This window comes from Hyperolius riggenbachi, chromosome 5 (genome assembly GCF_040937935.1).
Source record: "Hyperolius riggenbachi isolate aHypRig1 chromosome 5, aHypRig1.pri, whole genome shotgun sequence".
NCBI classification, from domain to species: domain Eukaryota; kingdom Metazoa; phylum Chordata; class Amphibia; order Anura; family Hyperoliidae; genus Hyperolius; species Hyperolius riggenbachi.
This window is the reverse complement of record NC_090650.1, coordinates 203,008,565-203,036,091: the sequence shown is the minus strand read 5'-3', so window position 1 is coordinate 203,036,091 and position 27,527 is coordinate 203,008,565. Positions and strand designations below refer to the sequence as shown.

Genomic DNA, 27,527 nt, shown 5'->3' with positions numbered 1-27,527 from the left:
CGCGTCCTAGTGGCTGCAGCTCTGGCGCTTTGAGTCCGCCAGGAGAAAAGCGCGATATAAATGTTCTGTGTTGTTTGTTTGTTTGTGTTTGTGTTTTATTAGCTCCAATGTTGGGGCTTGTGCTTTGTTTGCTTAAAAATTTTCAATAAAAAGTCTCTTATAAAAAAATACTCCACTGTATGTCTATTACAGGCATTGTTACTTTTTAGAAAACAGTATCACACTATTGTGAGTTTTTTATATGCTTGCCTGGAGAGTATTTGATGGCCTGCAGACAAGAGAAGACCCAGTGACACCACATGGGCTCAAGATTTAACATGCACGCGTATGACCATTTGGTATGGTCATTACGGATGGTCTGAAATGCCAATTTCCAAGGAAATGCCGCGTTTTGAGAAATGTCTTTCCGATTTCCACCTTTTCTTCTGCTATGTTTATCAATAAAGTTAATGTACTTTTTTTTTTGTGGAATCCGATATATTTTGCAGATGTGCGCTATTATGCGTAATCCGCATTTCCAATTGGCCTTGGTAAACATCTGAATTCACTTATTGGCCCAATATTTCCGAGTCTTATGATTGTCTCGGTAATGTGGTATTCCTCAGAATTCCAATCTCCACTGTGGAAAGACAATTTCCGATTGGAAACTCAGGAATCAGAATTCCGCGAAATTCGGAGGCTGATCCCTAATGGTCAAAGGATTTAGTAGGAAAGTCTTTTTAATTATCACAGTGGTGACAGTAAAGCTTATGAGAGGAAAGCCAGTGTTCTGAGGAAAGAAGAAGCACCACTCTTTGTGCATGGACTGTTGTTTGAGCAACACACAAGCTGGCAGCTGAAGAGTGTCTGGAATGGATTGGTTTGTGATTTGCACACTATTTGAGTATTGTACTAGTTCTATTTACGTAACTTATCTGAGTAAATTTAGGATTTGCTATCTTTCCAGGCCAGGTCACACACACGTGTATGCATGTGAGAAATACACAAACTGTCTTATCTATGTGTTACAAATAACGTCACAGCATTTTAGCGATTAGCACACATGCTCTATGCACCCTTTTGATGTCCAGTTGTAATGAGTACAACTTAATGGCATTTATTTATATTAGCAAAAACAATCAGTGTGTTTCCTGTTAGTGCTTCAATTGATTTTATTCAGAAGACAAGGATGTACAGTCTGAAGAAGCCATATTGGTTGAAAGTTTACTCTTTAAGGCTCCCTGCACAATGCAAATCAGTTTTCCGATTCCGATTTTCAATTCCGATTTTCCCTGAATACATTCAGCAGAAAAACGGATCAAAAAACGCAGCATGCAGTAAACATTAAAAATCGGAATCAAATGTAAAAACCGAGTAAAAAGCGGAATCGGAATCGCATGCAGTGTGCAGGGAGCCTTAATCTTTTAAAGTTGGTCAACAAGTGATATCATCTTGATTCAAATATTCCTGCCTTAACTGATGGCTAACCTGGTACAATACTCTACTAACTAGACCTGTAGTAAAAAAAGGGTACTTAGCTAAGTAGAGGGAAGCTTCTGGATAATTCAGAATCTTCCCCAGTCCTGGTTGACCTCACAGTTCCTCTGCTGAGACCCCCACAAGCCAGTCGAGAAGGGCTTGTCAATGGAGTTTGGCCACACAGCGCAGACGGCTTGCACCTGCACACTAGCATGGTGCCGAACTTTGTGCTACTGCACAGGCATGAGCCATCCTGTACCTGTGCAGTGCGCCGCATTCCTTCTCGTACGGGAGCATGGCAAAGAACTTCAGGGGTCCTGCCGCTGGAACAGCAAGGCGAAGGTAGACGATGGATACCTCTACTGAGGTATCTGCCTCTCCTTTTTTCCTCACAGGTTTTCTTTTGATCATGGTGAGTCAGAACCACTAGGATTTTGTAAGGGACTAAAAGGCAAGCCAGGCAAAAACGGCGCAGAAAATTTGGGCGCAGCTGGTGCTGCCATAGGCCGTAATGTGAGTTACAGTTATAGTGGCAATCTGTCAGTAATTTGGATGACATCAAAAGCTGAAACCCAAATTAAAATAAAAACAGTGTAATTTGGCTGCCAGCAATAGTGTCTTACCCCAGTGCCAATGGCTGCCTGCAGGGGGAATAGTAATGAATACCGCTGGGACTTTTACAGGAGCAGGGTGAGCCGTTTTTTGGCTTTAACCTGCACCAAAATTCCCCCGGTGCCTTAATTACATGTATGCCTAAAAGGAACTTAAAACCCTCTACTAAAGAAAAAAAAAGTATAACCATTTTCTTTTAAACATAGACTCTCACATGTGGATAGATAAAGGGGTTAATTATCTCGGGCAACTCTTTCATGGTACTATGGTTAAGCCATTTGCACAAGTGGCCACAGAAATTAATCTACATAATATGGCCTTATATTACAGCCTGTAAGCATTTACAGCTGACACAAACACTATACAGTCAATTTGAGGTCCTCCCTACAGGTTTGACAGACTAGTACATCTTTGAAACTATCACAGGCTCGTCATCTAATCAGTTAATTTCAGTTCTTTATAGTATGATTATTTGATTATTATGCCCCCGGCCAGTGTGCAGGCTACCTTCCTCAGACCTGGGAGGGTAAGGTCAGCTCCGTAGACACTGAGGAATGGGATGAGACCTTTGATAGAATGCTTAAAATTTCAACACACGCACCTCATCGACTCCTGTACATACATGTAATCCATAGAATGTTTCTCACCCCAGTTCGGCTGGCAAAATTTAAAACCTGTAGGTCACCTAGCTGCCCTAAGTGCTCGTTGTAACAGGGTACCTTTCGCCACATGATTTGGGCCTGTCCAGAGGTTAATGCATACTGAATGCAAGTAATTACATTTTTTTTTTACCATTGAGGTACTACACCTTGCCCATAAACTTCTCACTAAGTGCTGGATTCTGGCTACAATTCCTGCGTGCACTGAGTGGATTAGGTCAGTTAACCGGATATTCTTCCTCAGGAAAGTAATTTATGTGAAAAGAGGCACTCTGACAAAGTTCAGTAAAATAATACCTGGGTGAGTTTTCCTTAAACTAAACTGTAGGCTAAGTTTGGTCTTCATGCATATACTGTATATTGTTTTGTATAACTCTTGTGCTAACCTCCTCCCTGCTGGTGTTGGATCCCACTATACCTTGGACTTCCTAAATGTAGATGTACCTATGGAAATGTGATTTTTTTTTTGTGTGTGTGTGTGTGTTTGTGGTTTTTTTTTTGTGTGCAATTATTTAGCTGTATGTGAGCTGGAAAGATGTCTCATTGTGCATCACTTGTGCTCAGTGGTCTGGGCTCTTTTCCAACGAAAATCGCAGTGAGTCGAATCGCACCACAGTGTAACACGTTATTCATGATGCCCTTGAGAGCGCCACAACACGAGTGCTCCGATTATTAAATCGGAGCGCAGCCAGTGGTAAAGGGCCCTTAGAGTGGCCCTACAAAATTAATAAGCTATAAATACACTATAAAAAAATTGCATACTCGCTCACTGAGCTCAGATGAAAACTGTGTGTGTTTGTGAAAACACCCTTAACCCTCCTGGCGGTTATTTTTTTTTGCCAAATTGGCAAAAATCCTTTTTTTTTTATTTTTTTTTTTTGTGTTTCATGTAAAGCTACCAGAGTGGTAGCTACATGAAACACCACTAGAGGGCGCATGTGTCCCTCTAGTGCGATCGTCGCCGGCATCAATAGCAAACAGGGGAACGCGTATATAACGCGCTCCCCTGTTTGGCTTCTCCTGTCGCCATGGCGACGATCGGAATGACGTCATGGACGTCAGCCGACGTCCTGACGTCAGACACCTCCGATCCAGCCCATAGCGCTGCCCGGAACTCATTGGTCCGGGCAGCGCAGGGCTCTGGCGGGGGCCCTCTTGCGCCGCTGCGTACGGGCGATCGCCGCAGAGCGGCGGCGATTGAGCTGTACGCGCGGCTAGCAGAGTGCTAGCTGCGCGTACAGCATTTTAAATGGAGCAAATCGCTCCACCAGGGGCTGAGATATCTTCCTGCGCGGCATAGCCCGAGCTCAGCTCGGGCTTACCGCCAGGAAGGTTAAGGTGGCCACTAACTGTCCAATTTCTAGCGAAAAATCGTTCGCGCGATCAGAAATTCTGATCGGATTGGTTGTAAATAACCTCCATTGATGGACACAATCAATTATGAACGAGTGAAAAAAATGTCGTCCGAATGAATTTTCGTCTAACCAAAATTTGGATTTTCTTGTTGGTTGCGATAGATAGGAAGGAAGGATTGGTTCGTTGATGGTGTAGTGAACGATGTATTACAATATTTCACTTCCGATCAGAATTTGATTGCTCGAATGATTTTTCGCTAGAAATTGGATCATTAGTGGCCACCTGTAGGAAAGTTTGGTTTTATGTTCCAGCAAAAGAACTATGTTCTAGAATAGTTCTCCTTTTTACATAACCATTAACGTGGAGCTCCTGCCAAGGACAGCTGCAGTGAAGTTTAAGCAGGGGAGGTGAACAGTTTGATAATGTTTATCACTATTCAAAGCACATAAGGAGGTGATTGTTACTTGCATAGCACCAATGAAGAGCTAATGCAGTAGCCGAAGGTGGGCCCTTCTGGTCCAGGGGTCCTAGTGCAGTCTGCATCCCAAATTGATACGCCACTGGGCTGCTCTGCGAAGTCTGCATGTCTTTGTGTCCACTGCCTCCCGCTAAAGGAAAAAAACAAAAACAGTATAAGCAATGGATCTAGTGTGAATAGACCCTTTGGGCCAGGACCCACTAGTCATCGCGGATAGCAATTGGATTATTTACTAAAAAAACAATGTGATTTTCAGGACGATTGAAAGGGATGTGATTTTGCCCCTGCATTAAATTGCTCCTAAAATACTGCAGGCTAATTGTAGCACATTCCTTGCCAGCGATCTACAAGCGCAGGAAAAGTGCTACTAGTAAGTCCCAACCTTTTTGTAATCTGCTGATAGCAGCTTTTGCAGTTTGTAAAAAAGCAAAAAGCCTGTTTGCCACTGAAATGTTTCCCTTTAACTTTATCATCCTGGACGTGGCATGAACATTGCAAGTCAGTAGTGGAAAATCAGCCTTTTGTGTTTCAGCCTCTGCTAAATATAATGAAAACAAGCAGTGATGTACAGAAACGCAAAAGGATGTTTTTTTTTCTTTTTTTTTTACAGTGTTATTTGTCACCACTTTAAACAGAAAGCCTGCTAAATGTTGAAGAAATGGAAACTCACAATGTGGTGTATTATCTTATATAGAAACCCTGTTTCCTGCCTCAGCAACATCACAGTTTCTCCTGGCAGAACTGCAGGTACTTTAGAAATTACACCCTTTGACCTCTGTGTGAGGATTCCAGTCATGGCACTAGGCCCAGTTATGTCTCTGAACGTCAGAGCAGCCGGCTGGGTTGGATTAGTTGGTCTATTTATGGAGACGCCCTCATCTACACCTTCAACTATATAAGCACTTTGCAGACAAGCAGAATTTTCTTTTCTCTGATCAGCTGCTACAGCAAGGCCCGTGGTAAGGTTACTCTGCACATGTAAACAAGCAAGCTGCTTATCCTCACAGAGCAATAACAAGTCTGGTTGGCTTGATATAGTGAAAAGCAAACTCACAGACTAGCTGTATTTCTAAAATTAATGTAAGACAGCTGGACTGGTCCCTAAAGAGCCATGTGGTTGCTATTCATGACCTGTTTATGTATGTATATATACAGTTATTACAAATGTATTTTTGGAAGTAATATGGAATCATCAGTTTTGTGTTTTGATCTTGCTTACCTGTTTGCTACAGCATATATTCAAGGTACTGTATAATCAATTGCTTTATTTACAGGCAAATATATGATTTAGTGTGCATTTTGTAAGGTGTTTTTTTGTTTGTGCATTTTTAAGGTGTTTTTTTGTGTGTGCTCATTGGTGCTGTTGATAGAAATGTAATGTACTAATCCCTTATTTTCTGTCTGGATATACGTGTTTATATATATAGATATATACACACACGCACACTGGTTGCTAGGCAAATTTGGAAATTGCAAAGTGTAAAGTCATGGTTTGGCAGCTGTAACTTCTCCTGCCTTATCAAATTTTGCAGGCATCTCAATCTTTAACCTTCACCTATCTCTGCAGTGCTAAATCTTTAAAAAGAAAGCTATATAGTGACTTGAAGCTTTTTTTATAAACTAGAAGGCATTTTTGTGTGGAGGAGTCAAGGGTGAAAACAAAAAGAGAGCAGTTGGGTGATTAGCCAGACCTATAAGCTTAAAATGTCAGCTCACGTGTATCATCTACACATCGTGAGTAATAATGACTGTTTATTGTTCTGCTGCTGAGTAAGATTGCATAATTTGTGTACTAATCATGTTATGGTAAAACAAACCTAACATGACATGTTGGTCACTTGAATAACTGTGTACATTTGTTGATGGGAAGAAATACTTCAGGTGATTTAATCAAAGTTCACAATTTATCCTGGTTTTGCTTCTATGCAATGTCTTTATACGTTTTCAAAGTAGCTGGAAATGTCAGGTATGTTTATAGAACTATAATAATATGAAGAAGTACTGTCAGTCTTTACTAGGGTTGCTTACATGTAGAAGAAGTCAGGGAGAACCATGTGACTCATTTACTTTTGTGGTGATCAATTCCTGCATTGGCTGAGAGAGTGGAGAAAGGTGATGAAGGAGAGAAAAAGCATGGCATAGAGAGCTTGTCAGTGGAGGCACACAAAGTGTGAGAAATAGAGAGGGTGGTAAGAGAATGGTGTGGGACAAAAAGTGTGGCCTGCAAGAGTGTAGCTAAACAGTGGTTGTTGACAGTGGGCAACAAGAGAGGTTTCACTGGCTGATAGTAGTATCCCTTCCACAAAACAGCCCCAGTACATATCCTACCAGATAGCACTAACCCCTTGCTTCACACCACCTCCTTGAACTCAGTCTTGCCTTCAGGACCACGGACTGCCTTTTGCCTCAGCACTGCCCCCTAACCACACACACTCACTCACTCACTCACTCACTCACTCACATATACTCACACACTATGTAACTACCTTGTGCACTGCAACTAAATGTTTGTGGTGACTGTCCTGTACTTTGGAGGAATTTTAGCCTATTGGTGGGTTTCCTTATGTGAGGCCTTTCCACAACATTTCAGTTAAATTAAGATCAGGGTTTGACCATTCCAGAAATTTCACTTTATTTAACCATGCTTTGGTAGAACGGCGTATGTGTTTAGAATCATGGTGGTTGATACACTTAGAGAAATATAACTTCCTGTTACTTGCGCTATTTCAGTAACGTTATGCCTGCTCCACTCCTCCCACCCTAGCATATGCTCTTGTCACTGGGGTTGATTACACGTGCTATGCGGCCAATAGCGCGCATAGTGTGCTAACACTGACAATTAAGGCACGCTGATGAAATAGCGCGAGTAACAGGAGGTTACTCGCACTATTTCTCTTAGTGAATCCACCCCATTGTCTTTTTAAATGGCCCATTATATCTTGAGATTCAGTTAATGGGCAGATGTGACATTTTCCTTTAGAATTTTCGGGTATAGTTCAGAATTAATTATATCAGCAGTGATAACAAGCCATTGACCCAGGCACACATGCAGCCCAATGGACCCAATCCAGAACAGTCCCACCACCGTTTTTTTTGTAGATGGGACAAAGTTTTTCTGCTGGAATGCAAGGTTTTTATTTCCAAAATGTTATGTTATTTTATCTTTATCCACCTACAAAAAACATTTTCAGTATCCATCTGCTTTGTCCACATGATCTTTAGCAAACCGTAGATCAGCAATATCCTTGGGTATGAGTAGTGTCTTTCTCCTTTCTACCCTGCTATACACATTATTGCATTACACTGTCTCACGATGGTAAACTTTTAAACCTCTGCATTCACGAATCTGAGATGTGCCTTCATGTGCTCAGAAGACATCATGAGTTCAGTTGCTTAGAAGAAGATACTCTAGGTTTAGTTGCTTAGATACCCTGGGTACCCTTTAGAGATCGCTTTGTAACCTTTTTTCCTCCTTTATGGGCATCAACAACTCACTTTGCTGAGGTCCTCGGACATCTCCATTTCTTGAGCCATGATACAGATCCATAAATGGATAATATATGTGTGATCAGGCTTTACTGGATCCTTTACTGTTCTTTAAAGGATAACCAAGGTGACGTGGTTGAATACATTTTTTTTTAACCTTATTTGCTGCAAAAAGTACCTGGGACATGGAGTGTGTCCTCCTTTACCCCCCCCCCCCCCGCCTAATTGTTTCCAACTGCTGCGAAAAGTGTCCAGACCAAGCCCGACCCTCCCCGTGTCGCCATCCTTGCCCCAGAAGCAGTAGTCCATAATAGCCTCCGCCCCTGCGCAGTTTGTATTGTTGCATGTGCATCGGTGCAGTTTAGAAGCCCTCTGCCGCAAGGATGGTAACCCAAGGGGGGGGGGGAGTGGTGGAAGGTGGGAATGGAAGGAGGATGCAGTCCGTGTTCCAGATACTTTTTGCAGCAAATAAGGTAAAAACTTTTATCCTTTAAGGGTCCTTTTACACTTGCAAGTAAGTCATGTGTTGCATTACCCTATTTTACCGCAAGGGTCCGTAAAAGACCTAAAAGTTTATGGAGAGTTCTACACTTATTGTGGTCCGTTGCAGTGTGCTGGAAGTATCTGAGCCGACACAAGGGCAGCAGCGCATTACACTGAACACTGAACAAAGGGCAATGCTATGCATTTGACCCTGTGTGCAATCTGCTCCAGGATCATATAATTGTAAATGATTAGTTTTGTTTTACTCATATCAAGTTTTAAGATGTCATGAGAGAGGATATAGCAGACAAGCAGTCGGGTACCTGTGTGAGGAGGGAGTTAAGGTCTGGGGCCAAGAGGTACAGTTGTGTATGATCTGCATATAAGTGGTATTGAAACCAAATTAGTTGATTAAGTTGCCAAGACAGTACTTGTAGATGGAAAAGAGGAGGGAGTCAAGGACAGGGCCTTGAAGTACCCCCACAATTTATGGGGAGATGAGATCTGATCTGAGTAAGAGACTATGAAAGACTTACCAGAGAGATAGCTAGATAGCCAGGAGAGAGCAAGGCCCTTTATACTTATACATAAAAATATCTGTAGGCGTAAGGTGTGGTCAACAGTACCAAACGCTGATGACAGATTGGGAAGGATGAGAATGGTGGCCTTTGGATTTTGCATGGAGAAGATCATTGGCCACTTTAGTAAGGGCTGTTTCTGTAAAGTGGTTAAAGTGAAAGCCAGATTGGTACTGATCAAGCAGGGAGTTAGATGAGTAATGGCTTAGTTCAGCATGTATATGTCATTCAAGTAATTTGGATGCCAATGGGAGAAGTGACACAGGGCGGTAGTTAGTGAGTTTGGTGGGATCTTACATTTGACATACAGGGCTATCACTGCTTCATTAACCCATTCGCGTTCCGTCGTTTTCACGTGAGAAATGTTCACCTCCCATTCATTAGCCTATAACTTTATCACTACTTATCACAATGCACTGATCTATATCTTGTTTTTTCCGCCACCAATTAGGCTTTCTTTGGGGTGTACATTTTGCTAAGAGACACTTTACTGTAAATGCATTTTAACAGGAAGAATAAGAAAAAAATGGAAAAATTCATTATTTCTCAGGTTTCAGCCATTATAGTTTTAAAATAATACATGCCTCCATAATTAAAACTCACGTATTGTATTTGCCCATATGTCCCGGTTATTACACCGTTAAAATTATGTCCCTATCACAATGTATGGCGACAATATTTTATTTGGAAATAAAGGTGCATTTTTTCCGTTTTGCATCTATCACTGTTTACAAGTTTAAAATAAAAAAAATATAGAAATATTTCATCTTTACATTGATATTTAAAAAGTTTAGACCCTTAGGTAAATATTTACATGTTTTTTTTTTAATTGTAATGTTTTTTTTTATAGTAAACATTTTATTTGGGTAGTTTTGGGAGGGTGGGAGGTAAACAATAGATTTATAATGTAAATGTGTGTTATTTTTATTTTATTTTTTCTTACAGGTGTAGTATTACTTTTTGGCCACAAGATGGCGGCCATGAGTTTGTTTACATGACGTCACTCTAAGCATAGCACACGCTTAGAGTGACGCATCGGGAAGGGAACAGCCAGAAAAAGCACAGCTTCCGAGAGAAGCTGTCGCTTTTTCAGCGGGGGAGAGGAATCAGTGATCGGGCACCATAGCCCGATACATTGATTCCGTGGCTACCGAATCCGCGGCCGGGAGTGCGTGTGCACGCGCGCGATCGGCCGCGGGAGCGCGCGGTAGCGCGCATGGTTCCTGGACATAGAAACTACGTCCAGGAACCAAAATAGGTTAAATCGGACTCAAAATTCATATTCTGAACTTAAAGGACACCTGAAGTGAGAATAACATGGGGTCTGCTATATTTATTTTCTTTTAAACAATACCAGTTTCCTGGAAGGCCCTGCTGATTTATTTGGTTTATTTTGGCCGCAGTAGTGTCTGAATAACGCCAGAAACAAGCAAGCAGCTAATCTTGTCAGATCTGACAATAATGTCAGAAACACCTGATCCGATGCATGCTTGTTCAGGATCTATGCCTAGAAGTTTTAAAGGCAGATGATCAGCAGAACAGCTAGGCAACTGGTTTTGCTTAAAAGGAAATGACTAGGGCAGCCTCCATATCCCTCTCGCTTCAGTTGTCCTTGAAGATATGTCCAAAGTGCTTCAGAAATGCAGATAAAACTTAAAATTGAGCCACATGTACAGATGCTATGAAGTAGTTGGATTTGTGAGCCAAGTAAATCATTTATATTTATTGGAACAGAAAGTGATGAACTTAAAGTTCTAATGGAGAAAATTACCAGCTTATATTGGTCTCTATGCTGAATCAAAAAGAACATGGATTACATTTTAACAGACGTGGAGGGGAAAAAAACAACTTTGTAATTCCCAGAAAACTGCATTGCATGATTACATGCAACCAAAATGTTAATCTTCCATTACGGCCAGCTTATAAATGAGTTCTGGTGTTTCTCAATAATTCGTGGAAAGTCTTTCAAGGACACCAGTTGGAAGTGGGAATGGAGGCAGCAGTATAATAGTGCACTTTACTTGGCTCCGGTCTTAGTACTTCCCACATACCGGTAAATTAGAACATGCAAAAACAATTATGAAAATAATCACTGACTGCTACAGCAGTGCTGCTTTTTACAGAGCTGAGATAGTCTTTCATAGTAACATTTGTGCTTTTGATTACAGAACTGTGCTGTTGAACTATTCTGCCTTCACCACACCACACCCTGCCAGGGAGCAGTAATAACAAACTGAGACAAGATTAAAGGGATTCTGCTATGAAAGAAATGTGGGCAGTGCTGCTTTTTGTTTTATAAGCTGAAAGTTTCATGACATCTATGCCCATTCTTTGCTTCTTGGAATTACACATACACAAAACCAGATTTAGCAAGTGATCTATCCAATCCCAATACCCATTTTGTTTCAGGTTTACATCATGGAAACTTAAATTGTAAAGCATTCAGACGAAACATAAGCTTACTTCCTTTTTAAAGAACTGCTGCAGCAAAGAATTTGAGATTCTGCTTCCAGCAGGCAATCATGTAACAGCAGTCAAGATTCTCAACCCACATTTCAAAACATGAATGTCACTTTCGATGCCCCGAACGGTTCGCCAGCGAACTGGAACGGGCGAACTTCTGGAGTTTGCGATCGCGGAGAACCGCAAACTTTTCCAGAAGTTCGATTCGCCCTCATAGTGCATCATTAGGGTCAACTTTGACCCTCTACATCACAGTAAGCAGGCACATTGTACACTCCCTACTGGAGCCACTCCCCCCCCCTTATAAAAGGCAGGCATCGCCGGCCATTATACTTACTCGTGTGTCTGCAGTAATTGCAGAAGGCAGAGCTGCTGCTGCAGAGAGAGCTTAGTTAGGCTCTTGTAGGCTTGTTAGCTTGCTCCTTGCTGATTCTTATTGCTAAAAAAGCACCCCTCAACAGCTCTTTTAAGAGCTAATCTCGTTCTTGTGATCTATTTTGTGTGTGTGTGTGTGTGTGTGTGTCCCACAGACACTTGTGTTGCATAGACAGCCTTGGTAATTCCTACTGTGCCACTGCCAGGCCCAGCCCATTCAGTGACTACCTGTGTGTGTGACAGGCAGCTGCACATTTGTAATCCCAATCACTGCACCTGTTTACTGTTCAGTGCACCTACCTACCTATACCTACGTGATCACACACATTGTTAATACCACCAGTCATTGCACCTGTTCCGGGTACCTGTGTGTGTGACAGGCAGCTGCACATTTGTAATTCCAATCACTGCACCTGTTCAGTGCACCTACCTACCTACCTACGTGAGCGCACGCATTGTTAATACCACCAGTCATTGCACCTGTTCATGGTACCTGTGTGTGACAGGTACACGTTTGTAATTCCTATCACTGCACTTGTTCACTTTCAGTGCACCTACCTACGTGAGCGCACGCATTGTTAATACCACCAGTCATTGCATCTGTTCACGGTGCCTGTGTGTGTGACAGGTGCACATTTGTAATTCCAATCACTGCAGTGCATACCTGTAACCTGTTCAGTGCACCTACGTGAGCGCAAGCAGTGTAATATACCACCAGTCATTGCACCTGTTTATGGTACCTGTGTGTGACAGGTGCACATTTGTAATTCCAATCACTGCACCTGTTCACTTTCAGTGCACCTACCTACCTACCTACGTGAGTGCACGCATTGTTAATACCACCAGTCATTGCATCTGTTCATGGTGTGTGTGTGTGTGTGTGTGTGTGTGTGCGTGTGTGTGTGTGTGACAGGTGCACATTTGTTATTCCAATCGCTGCAGTGCATACCTGTAACCTGTTCAGTGCACCTACGTGAGCGCAAGCAGTGTAATATACCACCAGTCATTGCACCTGTTCATGGTACCTGTGTGTGACAGGTGCACATTTGTAATTCCAATCACTGCACTTGTTCACTGTTGAGTGCACCTACCTTCCTACCTACATGAGCGCACACATTGTTAATACCACCAGTCATTGCACCTGTTCACAGTACCTATGTGTGACAGCTGCTCATTTGTAATACCAATCCCTGCATACCTGTTTACTGCACCTGTGTGACCGCACGCTGTTTAGTATACCAGTCCGTGCATACCTGTTAACTGCACCTGTGTGACAGCTGCACATTGTATTGTAATACCAGTCACTGCTACCTTTCACTGCACCTGTGTGACTGCACATTGTATTAGTCAAGTCAGTGCATACCTTCCACTTCATCCCCCCCGCCCCGATATGGACAAAACAGGCAGAGGCAGACCTAGAGGCAGGCCACCCGGCAGGTCTGTTCGAGGTCGTGCTGACGTGATTTCGTGTGGCCCTGGCCCAAAGTACGGTGCTCAGAAGAAAGCACATCCCATCAACTCCCAAGATTGTCCGGACGTGGTTGACTATTTAACACAGAACACCTCATCTTCCGCATCCACCAGCGCTACTCCAAGTACCACATCTGCTACATTTGACACTTCGCAGGAGTTATTTTCGTGGGGAAATCACTGATTCACAGCCATTATTGTTACAACAAGATGAAGGCGCTAAGCAAGTTACACCACCTTATTTGTCTGAGTTAGGCGACACTATGGACGAAAGGTGTGAGGAGGAGGAGGAGGAGGATGAAGTACCTGCTGTTGGTGCAGTTTTGGAGGTGTCTGATACAAGCGAAGCTTTGGAGGATGATTATGATGATGATACTGCCATGGATGCCACGTGGGATCCTAAGAGACATGATGACTGTTCAGAGGGGGAGTCAGAGAGGAGTAGGAGGCGACGAGTTGCTGAAAGAAGCAGGGGGAGCTCGTCGTCAGAAACAGCTGGTGGCAGTGTCCGGCACCATGTATCGCCACCTATGGACAGCCAGCCAACATGCCCTTCAACGTCAGCTGCTGACACCACCATAGTGCCCACACCCCAGGGTGGCTCAGCGGTGTGGAATTTTTTTTGTGTGTATGCCAAAGATCAGAGCAATGCCATCTGTACTCTATGCCATCAAAAATTGAGTCGTGGAAAGGCCAACACCCACGTAGGGACAACTGCCTTATGAAGGCACATGCAGAAAAGGCACAAACTGCAATGGGAAGACCACCTGAGAAAAAGCAGCAAACAAAAGCAAAGCCACCCTCCTTCTCCTCTTCCTCCTTCAGGTGCATCATCTTCAGCCGCTTTTTCCCTTGCACCTTCACAATCACAGCCTCCCTCCTCCACTCCGCCTCTCACCTTGAGCAGTTCCTGCTCCTCTGCCCACAGCAGTAGCCAGGTGTCTGTGAGGGAAATCTTTGAGCGGAAGAAGCCAATGTCTGCCAGTCACCCCCTTGCCCGGCGTCTCACAGCTGGCTTGGCGGAACTGTTATCCCGCCAGCTGTTACCATACCAGCTGGTGGGAGATACCAGGCCGCAATTATTTCTCCAAAAAGGCGATACCCAAACTGTACTATGAAGTTGAGAGCCAAGTGGTGTCATCTCTGGCACACAGCGTTGGGTCAAGGGTCCATCTGACCACGGATGCCTTGTCTGTCAAGCACGGTCAGGGCAGGTACATTACTTACACAGCCCATTGGGTCAACCTGGTGACCACTTTCAAGCAGGGATTACGTGGCTGTGCAGCGGACCTAGTGACACCTCCACGGCTTGCAGGCAGGCCTGCTGCCACCTGCTCTTCTCCTGCTACATCCTCTTCGCTGTCATCCTCCTCCTCCTCCTTGGCTGAGTGGCAGTTCAACTCTACTGGTGCTGCGATCTCCTCTCCAGCTACACTGCCCCATCTCCCCAGGGCCTATGCTGCATGCCAGGTACGACGGTGTCACCCCATCTTAGACATGTCTTGCCTCAAAGTGGAGAGTCACACTGGAACAGCTCTCCTGGCTGCTCTGAACAAACCGGTGCATCAGTGGCTGACCCCGCACCAACTGGAGATCTGCAACGTGGTGTGTGACAATGGCAGCAATCTCATTTCGGCTTTGAATTTCGGAAAGTTGACACGTGTACCCTGCATGGCACATGTGCTCAATCTCGTAATTCATAGATTTGTGTCTAAGTACCCAGACTTACAGGATGTCCTAAAGCAGTCCAGGAAGGTGTGTGGGCATTTCAGGCGGTCATACACGGCCATGGCACACTTTGTCGATATTCAGCGGAGAAACAACTTGCCGGTGAGACTTTTGATTTGCGATAGCCCGACTTGCTGGGATTCAACGCTCCTGATGTTCGACCGCCTGCTACAACAGGAGAAAGCCGTCAAACAGTAGCTCTAAAACTACAGTCAAAGGACACAGTATGGGGAGATGAGGATGTTCTGGCCGAAGTACTGGACACTCGTGCTAAATGCCTGCAGGCTTATGCGGCCGTTTGAGGAGGTGACAAACCTGGTGAGTCGCAGTGAATGCGCCATCAGCGACTTGATCCCATATGCCTTCTTCCTGGAGCGTGCCGTGCGTAGAGTAGTGGATCAAGCTGTGGAGGAACGTGAACAGGAGGAAGAGTTGTGGGATCAATTCTCAGCAGAAGCAGATGATTCCTCAACACCTGCGGCAGCACAGAGGGGGGAGGAGGAGGAAGAGTTGTGTGGGGAAGAGGAGTCAGATGATGAGTAAGGTGTTGTTTTGGAGGAGGAGGATGAGGCGGAAGAACAACTGCAGCAGGTGTCGCAGGGGGCTTGTGCTGCTCAACTTTCCTGTGGTATTGTTTGTGGCTGGGGGGAGGAGGAGAACTTAGCTGACATCACTGAGGAAGAGCAAGAGGAGATGGATAGTACGTCTGCATTCAACTTTGTACAGATGGCATCTTTCATGCTGTCCAGCCTGTTGAGGGACCCCTGTATAAAAAAACTCAAGGGGAATGAGCTGTACTGGGTGGCCACGCTTCTAGACCCTCGGTATAGGCACAAAGTGGTGGAGATGTTTCCAAATCACCAGAAGGCAGAAAGGATGCAGCACTTGCAGAACAAGCTGGCAACTATGCTTTACAATGCGTTTAAGGGTGATGTCACAGCACAACGGAATAAAGGTACCACTGCCAGTAATCCTTCTCCCATGTCCACGCAGGCAAGGACAGGACACTCCAGCGATCTCATGGTGATGTCGGACATGCGGACATTCTTTAGTCCAACGCCTCACCTTAGCCCTTCCGGATCCACCGTCCACCAATGCCTGGACCGGCTGGGAGCCGACTACCTGGCCTTAAGTGTGGATGTAGACACTGTGAGGAGCGATGAACCCTTGGACTACTGTCCCAATTTGCTATCCAACTTCTGTCTTGCCCTGCCTCAAGCGTCCTGTCAGAAAGGACCTTTAGCGCAGCTCGAGGCATTGTCACTGAGAAGAGAAGTCGCCTAAGTCAAAAAAGTGTTCAGTACCTCACCTTTATCAAAATTAATGAGGCATGGATCCCGGAGGGCTACTGCCCGCCCGAAGACTAATGGTGTGTACACACTTAAAAGATAAATGAAAGATCTTAGACCAATTTTACCCCATTCCATGTAGTATGAGAGCCATACTCTACACAGTCTATTCTATTGAGCTGAACTCCCCGTCAGATAGAAATCTTTGCAAGATGATGTGCACAAAGATGCTGTACACATGCAACAGATCAGTATCTGCAAAAGATCTGTTCCTGCAAAAGATCCGTTCCTGCAAAATGCATTTATAGTCTGATATCTGCAGATCCTCATACACATCTTGTTTAACAGACATTCATCTGCAGATCAGATCCACCAGGATGGATTTTTAGATCTGCAGAGGATTGTCAGATATGCAGATGAAGTCTGTTAAACAAGGTGTGTATGAGGATCTGCTGATATCCTAGACTATGAATGCATTTTGCAGGTACGGATCTTTTGCAGGAACAGATCTTTTGCAGATACTGATCTTTTGAATGTGTACAGCATCTTTGTGTACAGCATCTTGCAAAGAGTTTTATCTGATGGGGAGTTCAGCTCCATAGAAAAGACTGTGTAGAGTATGGCTCTCATACTACATGGAAGGGGGTAAAATTGGTCTGATATCTTTCATTTATCTTTCAAGTGTGTACACACCATAAGTCAGACAGCATCTCTGCCTGCACGCGGTGTGACTGCCTGCCCCATGATTAACTCGCTCCCCACACAGCATCTCTGCCTGCAGGCCGCTTGACTGCATTCTCCGCCACCACCAACAGGGTCCACCAGGACTCCAGGCGGATTCCTGAATTTTTAAGGCGCTATAATAATTTTTCTGGTGTGTGTACATGCCTGTCTAATTTTTCTGGCTGCACTGCAGCTGCAACAACAAAACAAAAGGCATGTACATGTGTCAATTCCCCTTCGTGATAGTTACCTTGCCGTGGTGAAGGGGCTTGTGTATCACAATGAAGCAATAACCGACGGCTATATGAGTGTCTCGGGGGGTGGCACACCAAAGATAATAAGCTCGTTGCATTATTGGGGACGAACCAAATTCGATCAGCTGAACAGTCACTGTTGTTCTGTCATTGAGCTACCTCAGCCTGACCATATGGGCTTGAAAACCGCTATCGCCTGCACTCTCGCCATAGTGCGCACCAGTCCAGCATGGCCGTCACTACGCAAACAGCTGTTTGCGGTGCGTCACACAGTGAGTTTGGTCTGTCAGTGTGCAGCAGTACTCTAATTACACTCCCTGATTGATGTATACACATGCAAGATGTTTTAAAGCACTTTAGGCCTCCAATTTAGCATGCAATCTGATTTCTGCCCTTAAAACGCTGCTTTGCGTCAAATCCAGATTTTTTTCCCCGGGACTTTTGGCATCTATCCCACTCCCCCATGCAAAAACTCAGATGTTAGACCTCTTGAAACATCGTTTCCATCACTTTTGTGGCCAGCATAAATGTTTCTAGTTTTCAAGGTTCGCCTCCCCATTGAAATCTATTGTGGTTCGCAAACGTTTGCATGTTTGCGGAGGTTCGCGAACGTTTGCGGAGGTTTGCGAACCGAAAATCGGAGGTTCGGGCCATCTCTATAATATGTGACAGCTCCTCATTTGCTTTTGATATCTTTCACGTTACAAGACAAATGATATTCTTTCTCTGCACACTGCTGCTGACCTGTCCATTACTACAGTGAAGTACTGGCTGCTGGAAATCATGTCTGGTAAAAAGGAGTGTTCTCATCAGCAGCTCTAGTAGCAGCCGAGGAGGAGGTGGATATTGTACAGTTGCATGTCTGAGCATGTTCTGACACGTCATGTCTCCATGTTATGGCCCATATTCATGGGCTACAATTGTCGCCCGTGAGTATGAGGCGCAACACGGGCACGCACCCCGAACCGTCACTCGTCGCTGCTGTCGCCAGGCGATTGACCCGGTCAATCGCCTAGCGACAGTTGCCGCCGCAACTGTTGCTAGTCCGCGTGTGTATGCGGACTAGTGACAGCAACCCCATAGCCGGCTCACTGAGTTTCCGGCGGGGAGGAGGAACGTCGGCGACAGCTTCCGTCGCGCCACTAGTCCCTCTTCCGCAGTGTGTATGCGGAGGGACGTGGCGACGAGCTGTTGCCGAACTGTCGTGCACACGCTCCCGTGTGCTAGAGACATGCAGTTTTGGTTGCCCGTGAGTATGGGCCATAACAGACAGGTTGTGGTTGGCTCATAAAGAATCCTTAGTCATTTGTACACATTTGAAGTCTAGATCTTGTATATACTTCAACTTAACTGGTGTCTTAACTGGTGTCTATTTGACTTGCATTTTTAATGATGTTTTTGCAACTTTTAAAACAGAATATTTTGGCATTTTTTGTTGCTTAATATGTCATATATTTCTATTTTTTAACAGATGCCAGAGTTTCAGAAGAAAACCGTCCACATAAAGGACCCAGCAAGAGTAGAAGCAATAATATGTGGACTAATAAAAGGGGGTGCTGCCAGACTTCAGGTGTGTGTTTTGTTTTTCTGGATCTCTGTGACACTGAGCATTTCTGTAACTGTACCCTGTTCTGTTGTAGAAAAGATCTGTGGTTATATGCATGCTGCAGTTCCTTTTAGCATCTGTGGAGCCTCTTTTGCTTTGTTAGACCAGCCAGATCGATCGAAATCGGCCGCAAATCGGTCGATTGGTCAATTGATTTGCAATCGACCAATCGATCGAACGATTTTGATCGATCGGCCAAAAATCGTCTGAGTGTATGGGCCCCTTTAGAGTGAATTCCTTATCTCTAGTGAGACTCCCACTATGGAGCAGCAACACATAAGTGCTTCCAGCTTTTTGATGTCACCTGGATACTACTAGATTTTTCTACAAGTGTATCTTGAAGACACATTTTCAGAATGAGGCTTCAGGAATCCCTGTTTTCAGTCAACCTTTTAATGGTTATACCTGGATTGAGATTGGGGAACATGATCTGCCAGCATCATAGATGCCAGTACAGACCCAGCAGAGCATCACTCTGTCCATTTATATCTAAAACAAAACCTGTTTCTAAAAGAACTATACTGGATATAATTTAATGAATACAATAATTTTTATAATATTAATTTGCAAATAATTTACTCAGTGTTTGCCCATTGTAAAATCTTATCTCACCCTGATGTATATTTATCCATGAAGCTGTCATCTTAACTGCTGGCAAGGTGAATGTTTATTTTTGCCTCTGTGTAGTGAGCAGGGACGTCAACTGATCTCCCAGAGTGCTCTGGGGCAGAAAGCATACATTCTACTACAACCACCATAACATAGAAAAGTTACACCAGGTCTCACTTGCCAGTATCAAAAATTGCTTTATTGTGAACAATATTCAAGAATGTGCATCGAACCACTGTATTTAAAAACATTAAAAACACCGATAACAAAGAAAACAAAAACCGCTGTTTAAACGCAGAGCTCTGCTAAGTTGCCACAGAGTGTTTACCTGTTCCCTTATCGAGTGAATGGCGTGCATGGGTGCATGAAGTGGGCTGTTTGAGAGTGGGGGAATGCTGAGACATCTATGAAGCTCCTATGGTGTTTTTAATGTTTTTAAATATAGTGGTTCGATGCACATTCTTGAATATTGTTCACAATAAAGCAATTTTTGATACCAACAAGTGAGGCCTGGTGTAACTTTTCTATGTTATGGTGGTTGTAGTAGATTGAATATATGAGTTGAAGGCCCACACATATTTGGAACTGCTGTCCAGAGGGTGCAATTGCACACAGCACGGTCAGTTCCTAGTTATTTTGCCTATATGTGACCAAGTCATTTTTTGTACTGAAAGCATACATTTACATGTTTGTTTTTTTTACACAAGTACATTTTATGCAAGCGCTTCTCAAAATGTAATGCCCATTAATTACATATATAAAACAAAAATTTACAGGCAAGCAAGCGGGTAATGTGCAGGCACAAATGTTGCACATGTTATCTGCTTTCTAGATTACTATTTTATGTGATACATACTTAACGGGTTGTGTTTCGAAATGGAAAGACTTGCGTGGTTAAAATAAACCACTGCGGGAGGCGCCCTTACGGATCAGAATATACAGCACAATAGAAATAAGGATATATCAAGGGTAAGCGTAATACGTCTTACCTGGTGCGAAGACTCAAACACATAAGGTAGTAAATTCGTATTTATTTATTGCACTAAGGACAACGCGTTTCGCGACCGCAAGTCGCTTCTTCAGGTCAAATAACGTGCTGTGTACAAGGGATGCTCAGCGTGGGCGCCCACGCTGAGCATCCCTTGTACACAGCACGTTATTTGACCTGAAGAAGCGACTTGCGGTCGCGAAACGCGTTGTCCTTAGTGCAATAAATAAATACGAATTTACTACCTTATGTGTTTGAGTCTTCGCACCAGGTAAGACGTATTACGCTTACCCTTGATATATCCTTATTTCTATTGTGCTGTATATTCTGATCCGTAAGGGCGCCTCCCGCAGTGGTTTATACTAAATTACCTCACGGTGTGGGGACATATCATTATAGGCTTATAGTGATATTTTTTGCTTCCGGGAACGGCGACCGACAAGGCCGAGTGGAGACGGTACTTCTCCACATGCTCTGATAGTGGTTGCCGAAAAAGCAACCCAGAATTGTAAGTATAACTTCACTACAATAGACCAATTTGTACAACGATAATACTCGATATCGGGCTCCCGGTGTCCTTGTGTTTTTCTGTTTCTACTAGTTTGCGTGGTTAAAAGTTTACTCAAATTTTACTGAAATCAGAAAAAAGGACATGAAGCGTTGTGTTGATGTTGCTTTGTGAATCAACTCCAATTCTTTACTGCATGCTTACCACCCATCAGCGTTTATTGCAGTTGTGTCCAGTAGTTGACTAAACTCAGTGTAGTCTGATCTAACTTTGAGTTAACGTATTGGATATGTGCCTGCTGTGTTGCTATGATTTAGATTTTCTCAGTGGTCAATAAGGAGGTCTCAGCATTTCAGCATTCACTACTGGGCTTAAAGAGGCACAGTAGTGAATGTAGAAAGTTATTCAGGATAACCACTTTTAGGTTAATTATCCTTGTTTCAGCATCAGAAATGCTTCCTTTATCTATATATTGGTATGTAGCCCTGCCCTATCAGTGATGTCACATCATAGGGCTCTTAAGCTATGTGAATCCTCCTCCCAGAGCATTCTGGGAAACCAGGTATTTTTTCTACTGACTTAACACTGAGTATACAAACAGCAGAGCTGCACCTGACGGGACTAAATGTGTTGCCACCCATGATAAATTTCAGAATATAAATCAGGTAGAGGAAAAGGTAAGTAAAGATTTTACAATGGCTAAACAATAAGTCATTTATAAAGTAATGTTAAAAAAATGAAGCAATTTTTATTAAAGTGGACCTGAACTCAGAACTTTCTCTCTGCTCTAAAATATAAGCAACAACATACTAACCTTCAAATTTATAAAATGGATTTATTACAGCTGATACAATTCCTGCAATAAATCTGCAGTGTGTCTTCTTCCTGCTTTCATGGAAGCTGACATATTGTTAACATCCTGTGTTTACCAGTTAACTGCTTTTCTGTGGCAGCCAGCTCACTCCGCTGAGATCAAATTACAACTTGTGATTAGTCACAGATGAGGGGGAATTACAGAGGCTAAACTCTCTCATACAATGTGCATTTCTCAATGCTTTCCTTCTCTCCTGTGCAAGACTTCAGGTCCACTTTAATGTTTTCATTAGAGTTTTTCTTTAGCAACTATACACATTAATTGAGAAAACTTCATGAAGACTTATAATATTTTTCTTTTGGCTTCTCATTTAAGATCATAACAGATTTTGATATGACGTTAAGTCGATTTTCCCACAATGGAAAGAGATGCCCAACTTGCCACAGTAAGTATTATATTTCTACCCTCTTACATTATTTTAAATGCATAATTGCGGCAAAATAAACTATTCCTGGTTACAGCAGTTAGTTCAAAGCTGTAATAATCTAATTAGAAGTCTGTCTCTTCCCTTGCACTTCATTACATCTGACTGATTGTGCTCCAGGATGAAATTTCATCAGTCTTCAAATTTAAATCTAAAATGTATCCAGAAAAACTGGAAGTCTTTGGGAAGTGACAGCCCTCTTTATCTTGTGTAATCATTGTAGGTGGCATTTCTTTCAGTTCCATTGAAAACTCATTTACAGTTCCAGAAGCGATATGTACCCAGTTGCTACCAGGATTTTTGTTTAAAGAACTAAAACTCAGCAAGCCTCCTACTAAGAACACTGCAGAATACAGCATTGTTTTCTTAAAGTGTACCTGAGGTGGCGCAGGGGAGGGGAGGCAAATCGGACACAGAGGTCCTCTTTGTCCCCACCACACTGCTTTCTGCAACCCCCAAAATTGCTGACAAGCAGCTTGTTGGCAGCTAACAGGGTGAAGGGGTGTCCCTTGTAGGAAAAGTACTCCTCCAAAACTCTCCCCCTGGCATTAGGTATGCCCAATCCCCTGCTCTCAGTGGCCCAGCTATGCCTCTCCTCTGCCTATTCCCAGCCTCTCCCCGCCCTTCTGCACTCTGTGGTCTCATCGTGACCCTGAGGTTGTGGCCATTTTTTTTTCAACAAATCGAAACTGAGGGATTGCAAAACGTAGGAGCACCATGGAGTGGTGGAAAATGGCTCTACCTGATCCGGCTTGCCACCTTGATCAAGTAGTATGCTTTTTATAAATGTATGGCACAGGTTCTGATTCTTTAAGTAGAAATTAAAGCTCTAGTTCACTCTCCCTTGTTAAAGGTGAATAGGTATTATGCCATCACCCACATAATTGTCACATGACCAAGAGATTTGTGCACAAAGCAAAAAGCTGCCATCAATTGTCGACTCTCCTCCCCACCCCCCACTTCCTCTGCTCACTTCAGTGGAGCTTAGGGAGAAGGTGGGTGGGGTCAGCTCTGTGGCTCCTCCCTAGCTATTTCATGTGGGTGTTGATTGGAATTGGAAAAGGCTGGACAGAATACAGGTTGCCATTTAGTCCAGCTGAGCAACACCTAACATTCACGCAGAAAATCAGCATTTTGTGCGCATTAAATCTGACAGTAAGAAACATAATGGCCTCAATTCACTAAGCTTAACTCCTGTCTTTAATAACTCTTCTGAGCTGTTTTACAGTTATCACAATCATATCACCATGGTGATAACTGTAAAACAGCTCAGAAGAGTTAATAAAGACAGGAGTTAAGGTTAGTGAATTGAGGCCAATGTGGACATGGCCATCTCCTTTTTGTTTTTATGTGATTCAAAGACTAGTTAATTACTTCTTATAATATTGTATTTGCAGTAGCTTGTTTTTCTTCTCAGTTGCAATTGTGGAAATGGATAAAATACTGTGGATCCACAGAAAAATAATACATTAAAAAGAACCTTATCTGAACCTTAAAAAAAAGTTTAACTAACCGGGGGCTTCCACCAGCACCCTGCAGCCATTCTGTTCCCGCACCATCACACACCGATCATCCAGTCGCCCACCGTGGCTCAGTTTCGTTTGATACACTTGTAGCAGTGAGCCTACACAGTCCTGGCCGCACGCATCCTCAATTGCGCTACTGTCCCTGTGGCATCTTGTGGTAGCTCAGTACGCGGACTACATTTGTATGTATGCGTACTATGCAGACACAAGATGGCCACAGGGAACGGGAACATGATTGAGGACGTGCGGCCAGGGCCACGCAGGCACAATGCCGAAAACGCCACGAAGTACTTCTGTCAGTTTCCTGTCTGTGAACCCTGTTACATTGTGGGAAATAGCTGTTTACAGCTGTTTCCAACTGCCAAAATAGCATGCAGCAGCTACATCACTTGCCAGCAATAACAATGTCACCATGTAATAAATGTCAGAATATAAATCGGGGATTTAAAATATTTTACAATGGGCAAACACTGACTAAATCTATGAATAACTATTTTAAAAATGAAGCACTTTTTTTATTACATTATTTTCACTGGAGTTCCTCTTTAAGGTTCCTGCGGCCGGGAGCGCTCTGCACGTGCGTGCAATGTCACAATGACTTCACAAGCATGCGCAAAACGCTCCTGCCTGCGGTTGCATACTGTAGTACGCATGCATTGGGGCCAGCGCAGGCACACTGATGCCTGACCACCACGGGGCCAGTGGGCAATTACAGGTACAGGAGGGGGGCAGAAGGAAGAACGGGGGGGGGGCGCGGTGAGCATCCGGACAGCTCACCATACATGCCTGCCCCCCCTGTTTCTCATCTTTATTTGGGCTCTGGTATCCTTTAAGCTGTATTGTTTCAAAACCCCACAACTTGCTTATGCCTTATAGAAAAACTGTACAAGTCAGATGTTGATCCTTTGACTTGTATAAATTGAACAAGTATTATTTCTATGGTTTGGCAGTTTCCAAACCTGAATGGTCTTATTTCATGTAGAAAAGTATTCTTTAATATGTTTATTTTTTTAACCCATAGACGTTATTGATAACTGCAAATATGTTTCTGATGAATGTCGGAAAAAGGTACGTACACACCCTGCTCTTCATAGAAATATTGTGTGAAAAAGCCAAGCTAGCAATCAATGTTATGATACATTTGTTGCATTCTTGTCCTGTTTTGAATGTTGAATTGTTAAAGGAAAGCAGAATTTGCATCATTGGTTTTCATCATTCAGTCTTGACTGCTGAGGCCAAATAAAACGTCTTGTGCTGAAGAGAGAAATGTTCACCTTGCCTGTTCTCGCTTAAAACAAAGAATCATTTAATTTTTTCTTATCAAATTAAAGACTACTTCCAGTAAAAAAAAGACAGAGCCTGTCATGCAAGGCTCGCCTTAATGCTGTCAAGATTGGGCAGTCTCTGGGTTTATAATTTACCTGCTCGGCCGTAATTAATTAGACAGGTGATTGCCCCAGCCCCCCCTCCCCCCCAAAAAACCCAAACAAACAGAAACAAACTAAAAATAAACAGCCGTGTTTTGTTTTTCCATAGTCTTCTGGAGCTCTGGCCACTCCCACCTGCAATGACCCGGACCATGGCAACACAGGTAGTAGTTGGCCACTGAACTTAGGGAGACTTCGGAAATATGGCCACAGCTGCTTGATGGAAAGCGAAGCTCCACCTGGAAGTACTCTTAGCACAGCCCACTTTAGTTCTCTATAGCCATTTATCAGGTTCAGATTTGTCTTGGCTTTGCAGCGCACTGACAAATGGCCTAGGAATCTGCAAAACCGAAATCAGACGTTATTATTAATCCGTAACTCCTCTCCACCCAATACATTTTCTTGGCAAGCAGTGAGGCAATATTTAGTCCCTGGTGCACTTTATTTTCCTGCACATTTTAAATGGCAAACTATCAATTTCTAGATGACAGCTGGAAGTCAGCAGACTTGGTTGTATAGAGCAACAGAGAGTCACTGCACTTGAGAAAAACAATTCTGCCCCAGGGTGAAAATAAGTGTGGCTATAGAGAATATGGAGCATTCTGTGCACACAGCAGTGGAGAATGAGCATGGTGATCACAACCCACTGTTGGGTCGGGTAAAATAACATTATAGTACTGGAACCTAGGTTGCAAGCTGTACTCACTGTTGTAATGCAGAACACTTCCTTTACCCATATTTATGCTCCTCGTGCCCACAGCAACAGACATCTTCTTAATGAAGAATTGTGAAAATCTAAAAAGAAAAAGAACACATTGCTATGCACCACACATTGATCAACCAAGATATTCAAACATCCTGCCTACTATTGTGTAGGTCCCCCTGTGCCTCCAAAACAGCTCTGCCCCATCAATATACTCTGCAAGACCTCTAAAGGTGCCCTGTGGTGTCTAACACCAAAACATTGACAGCAGATTCTTTAAGCTAAAGCTCAGGTACAAAAGATACTTACCTAAAGAGAGGGAGCCTCAGGATTTATTGAGGCTTCCCTCCCTGCTCTGATGTCTCCCATGTAGAGGGGGCCATGCTCAGCAATGGGGGACAATGGAGTAGCGAGGGAAGTCTCAGTAGGATCCTAATTGGATGTCTAATTGGATGTCTAATTTTGATCCTGAGCTTTGGCTCTGGATCACTTCAAAGATATGTAAGTTGTGAGGTCGGGCTTCCTCTGAGTGAGCCTGTTTTTCCAGTACAACCCACAGATACTCAGAGGGAGATCTTGGGAATTAAAAGGCAAAACATGATAAATCAGACCAGACCACATTCTTCTATGGTCCAGTTCTAATGCTTATGTGCCCATTGTAGTTACTGTGGACAGGAGAAAGCATGGGCTGTATGATTTGTGGCAATGCAGCCACATTCACAGCAAGTTGTGATGTACTTTGTGTTCTGAGACCTTTCTGTAATGACAGCATGAAGTGTTTCAACCATTTGTGCTTTTACTAGCTTTGTGGGATCAGACAGCTAGCTACTGCTCCCAACACTGAGCCGAGGATGTTCTTTGTCAGTTCACTAGTGGTCCTTCCTTGGATGACTTTTGCTTACCAGGGGGCACTTTACAAGACCTGCCATTTTAGAGACACTGTGACCTAGTGTAGCCATTACAATTACAGTTTGGTCCTTGTCAAAGTCATCCAGATCCTCACGCTTACCCTTCTAACACTTCACCTTTAAGATTGGACTGTTCCCTTGCTACTTAATTATTCCCACTCATTACAGGTGTTATTGTAATGATCATTTTTTTCATCGTAACCAGTTGTTTTAATATTGTTGCGTTTAGTGCCTATTCAGTGTTTTAAAAATCTCATACACCAATTTGCCCACAATAATATATTAAGGACCAGAATAAAACACAAACCGGTTATATCAATAATAACTGTAGCTCATATAACATATAAAGTTTTTATATCCCCATAGTCCCTTCCATTAATACCCCCCAGTTATATTGCATCCCTATTGCAACGGCCATCATAGTATGCCCCCATCTTGGTGTCTTCTATTATGGGGCTCCCAGTTATAATGACACTGTGTTAAAGTAGCCAGTTATAGTGTACTCAATCAGTACTCCTGTTAGTTCTCTCCATGAGTGCACC

General features: G+C 43.4%; 1 protein-coding gene across 4 annotated transcripts in view; it reads left to right on the top strand.

Moving 5' to 3' along the window:
- The window catches only part of NT5C3A (5'-nucleotidase, cytosolic IIIA), a 124,936-nt gene that overhangs the window by 70,331 nt on the left and 27,078 nt on the right, over nucleotides 1-27,527 (top strand). For 2 of the 4 annotated variants that reach the window (XM_068236582.1, XM_068236583.1), the window contains 3 exons: nucleotides 18,884-18,982; nucleotides 22,313-22,382; nucleotides 24,969-25,015. In XM_068236582.1, coding sequence (XP_068092683.1) covers nucleotides 18,884-18,982; nucleotides 22,313-22,382; nucleotides 24,969-25,015 — 216 coding nt within the window. Of the gene's footprint in view, nucleotides 1-5,419; nucleotides 5,523-5,614; nucleotides 5,703-18,883; nucleotides 18,983-22,312; nucleotides 22,383-24,968; nucleotides 25,016-27,527 lie in introns of those variants that run through there. The other 2 variants (XM_068236584.1, XM_068236585.1) reach the window with 2 other exon arrangements.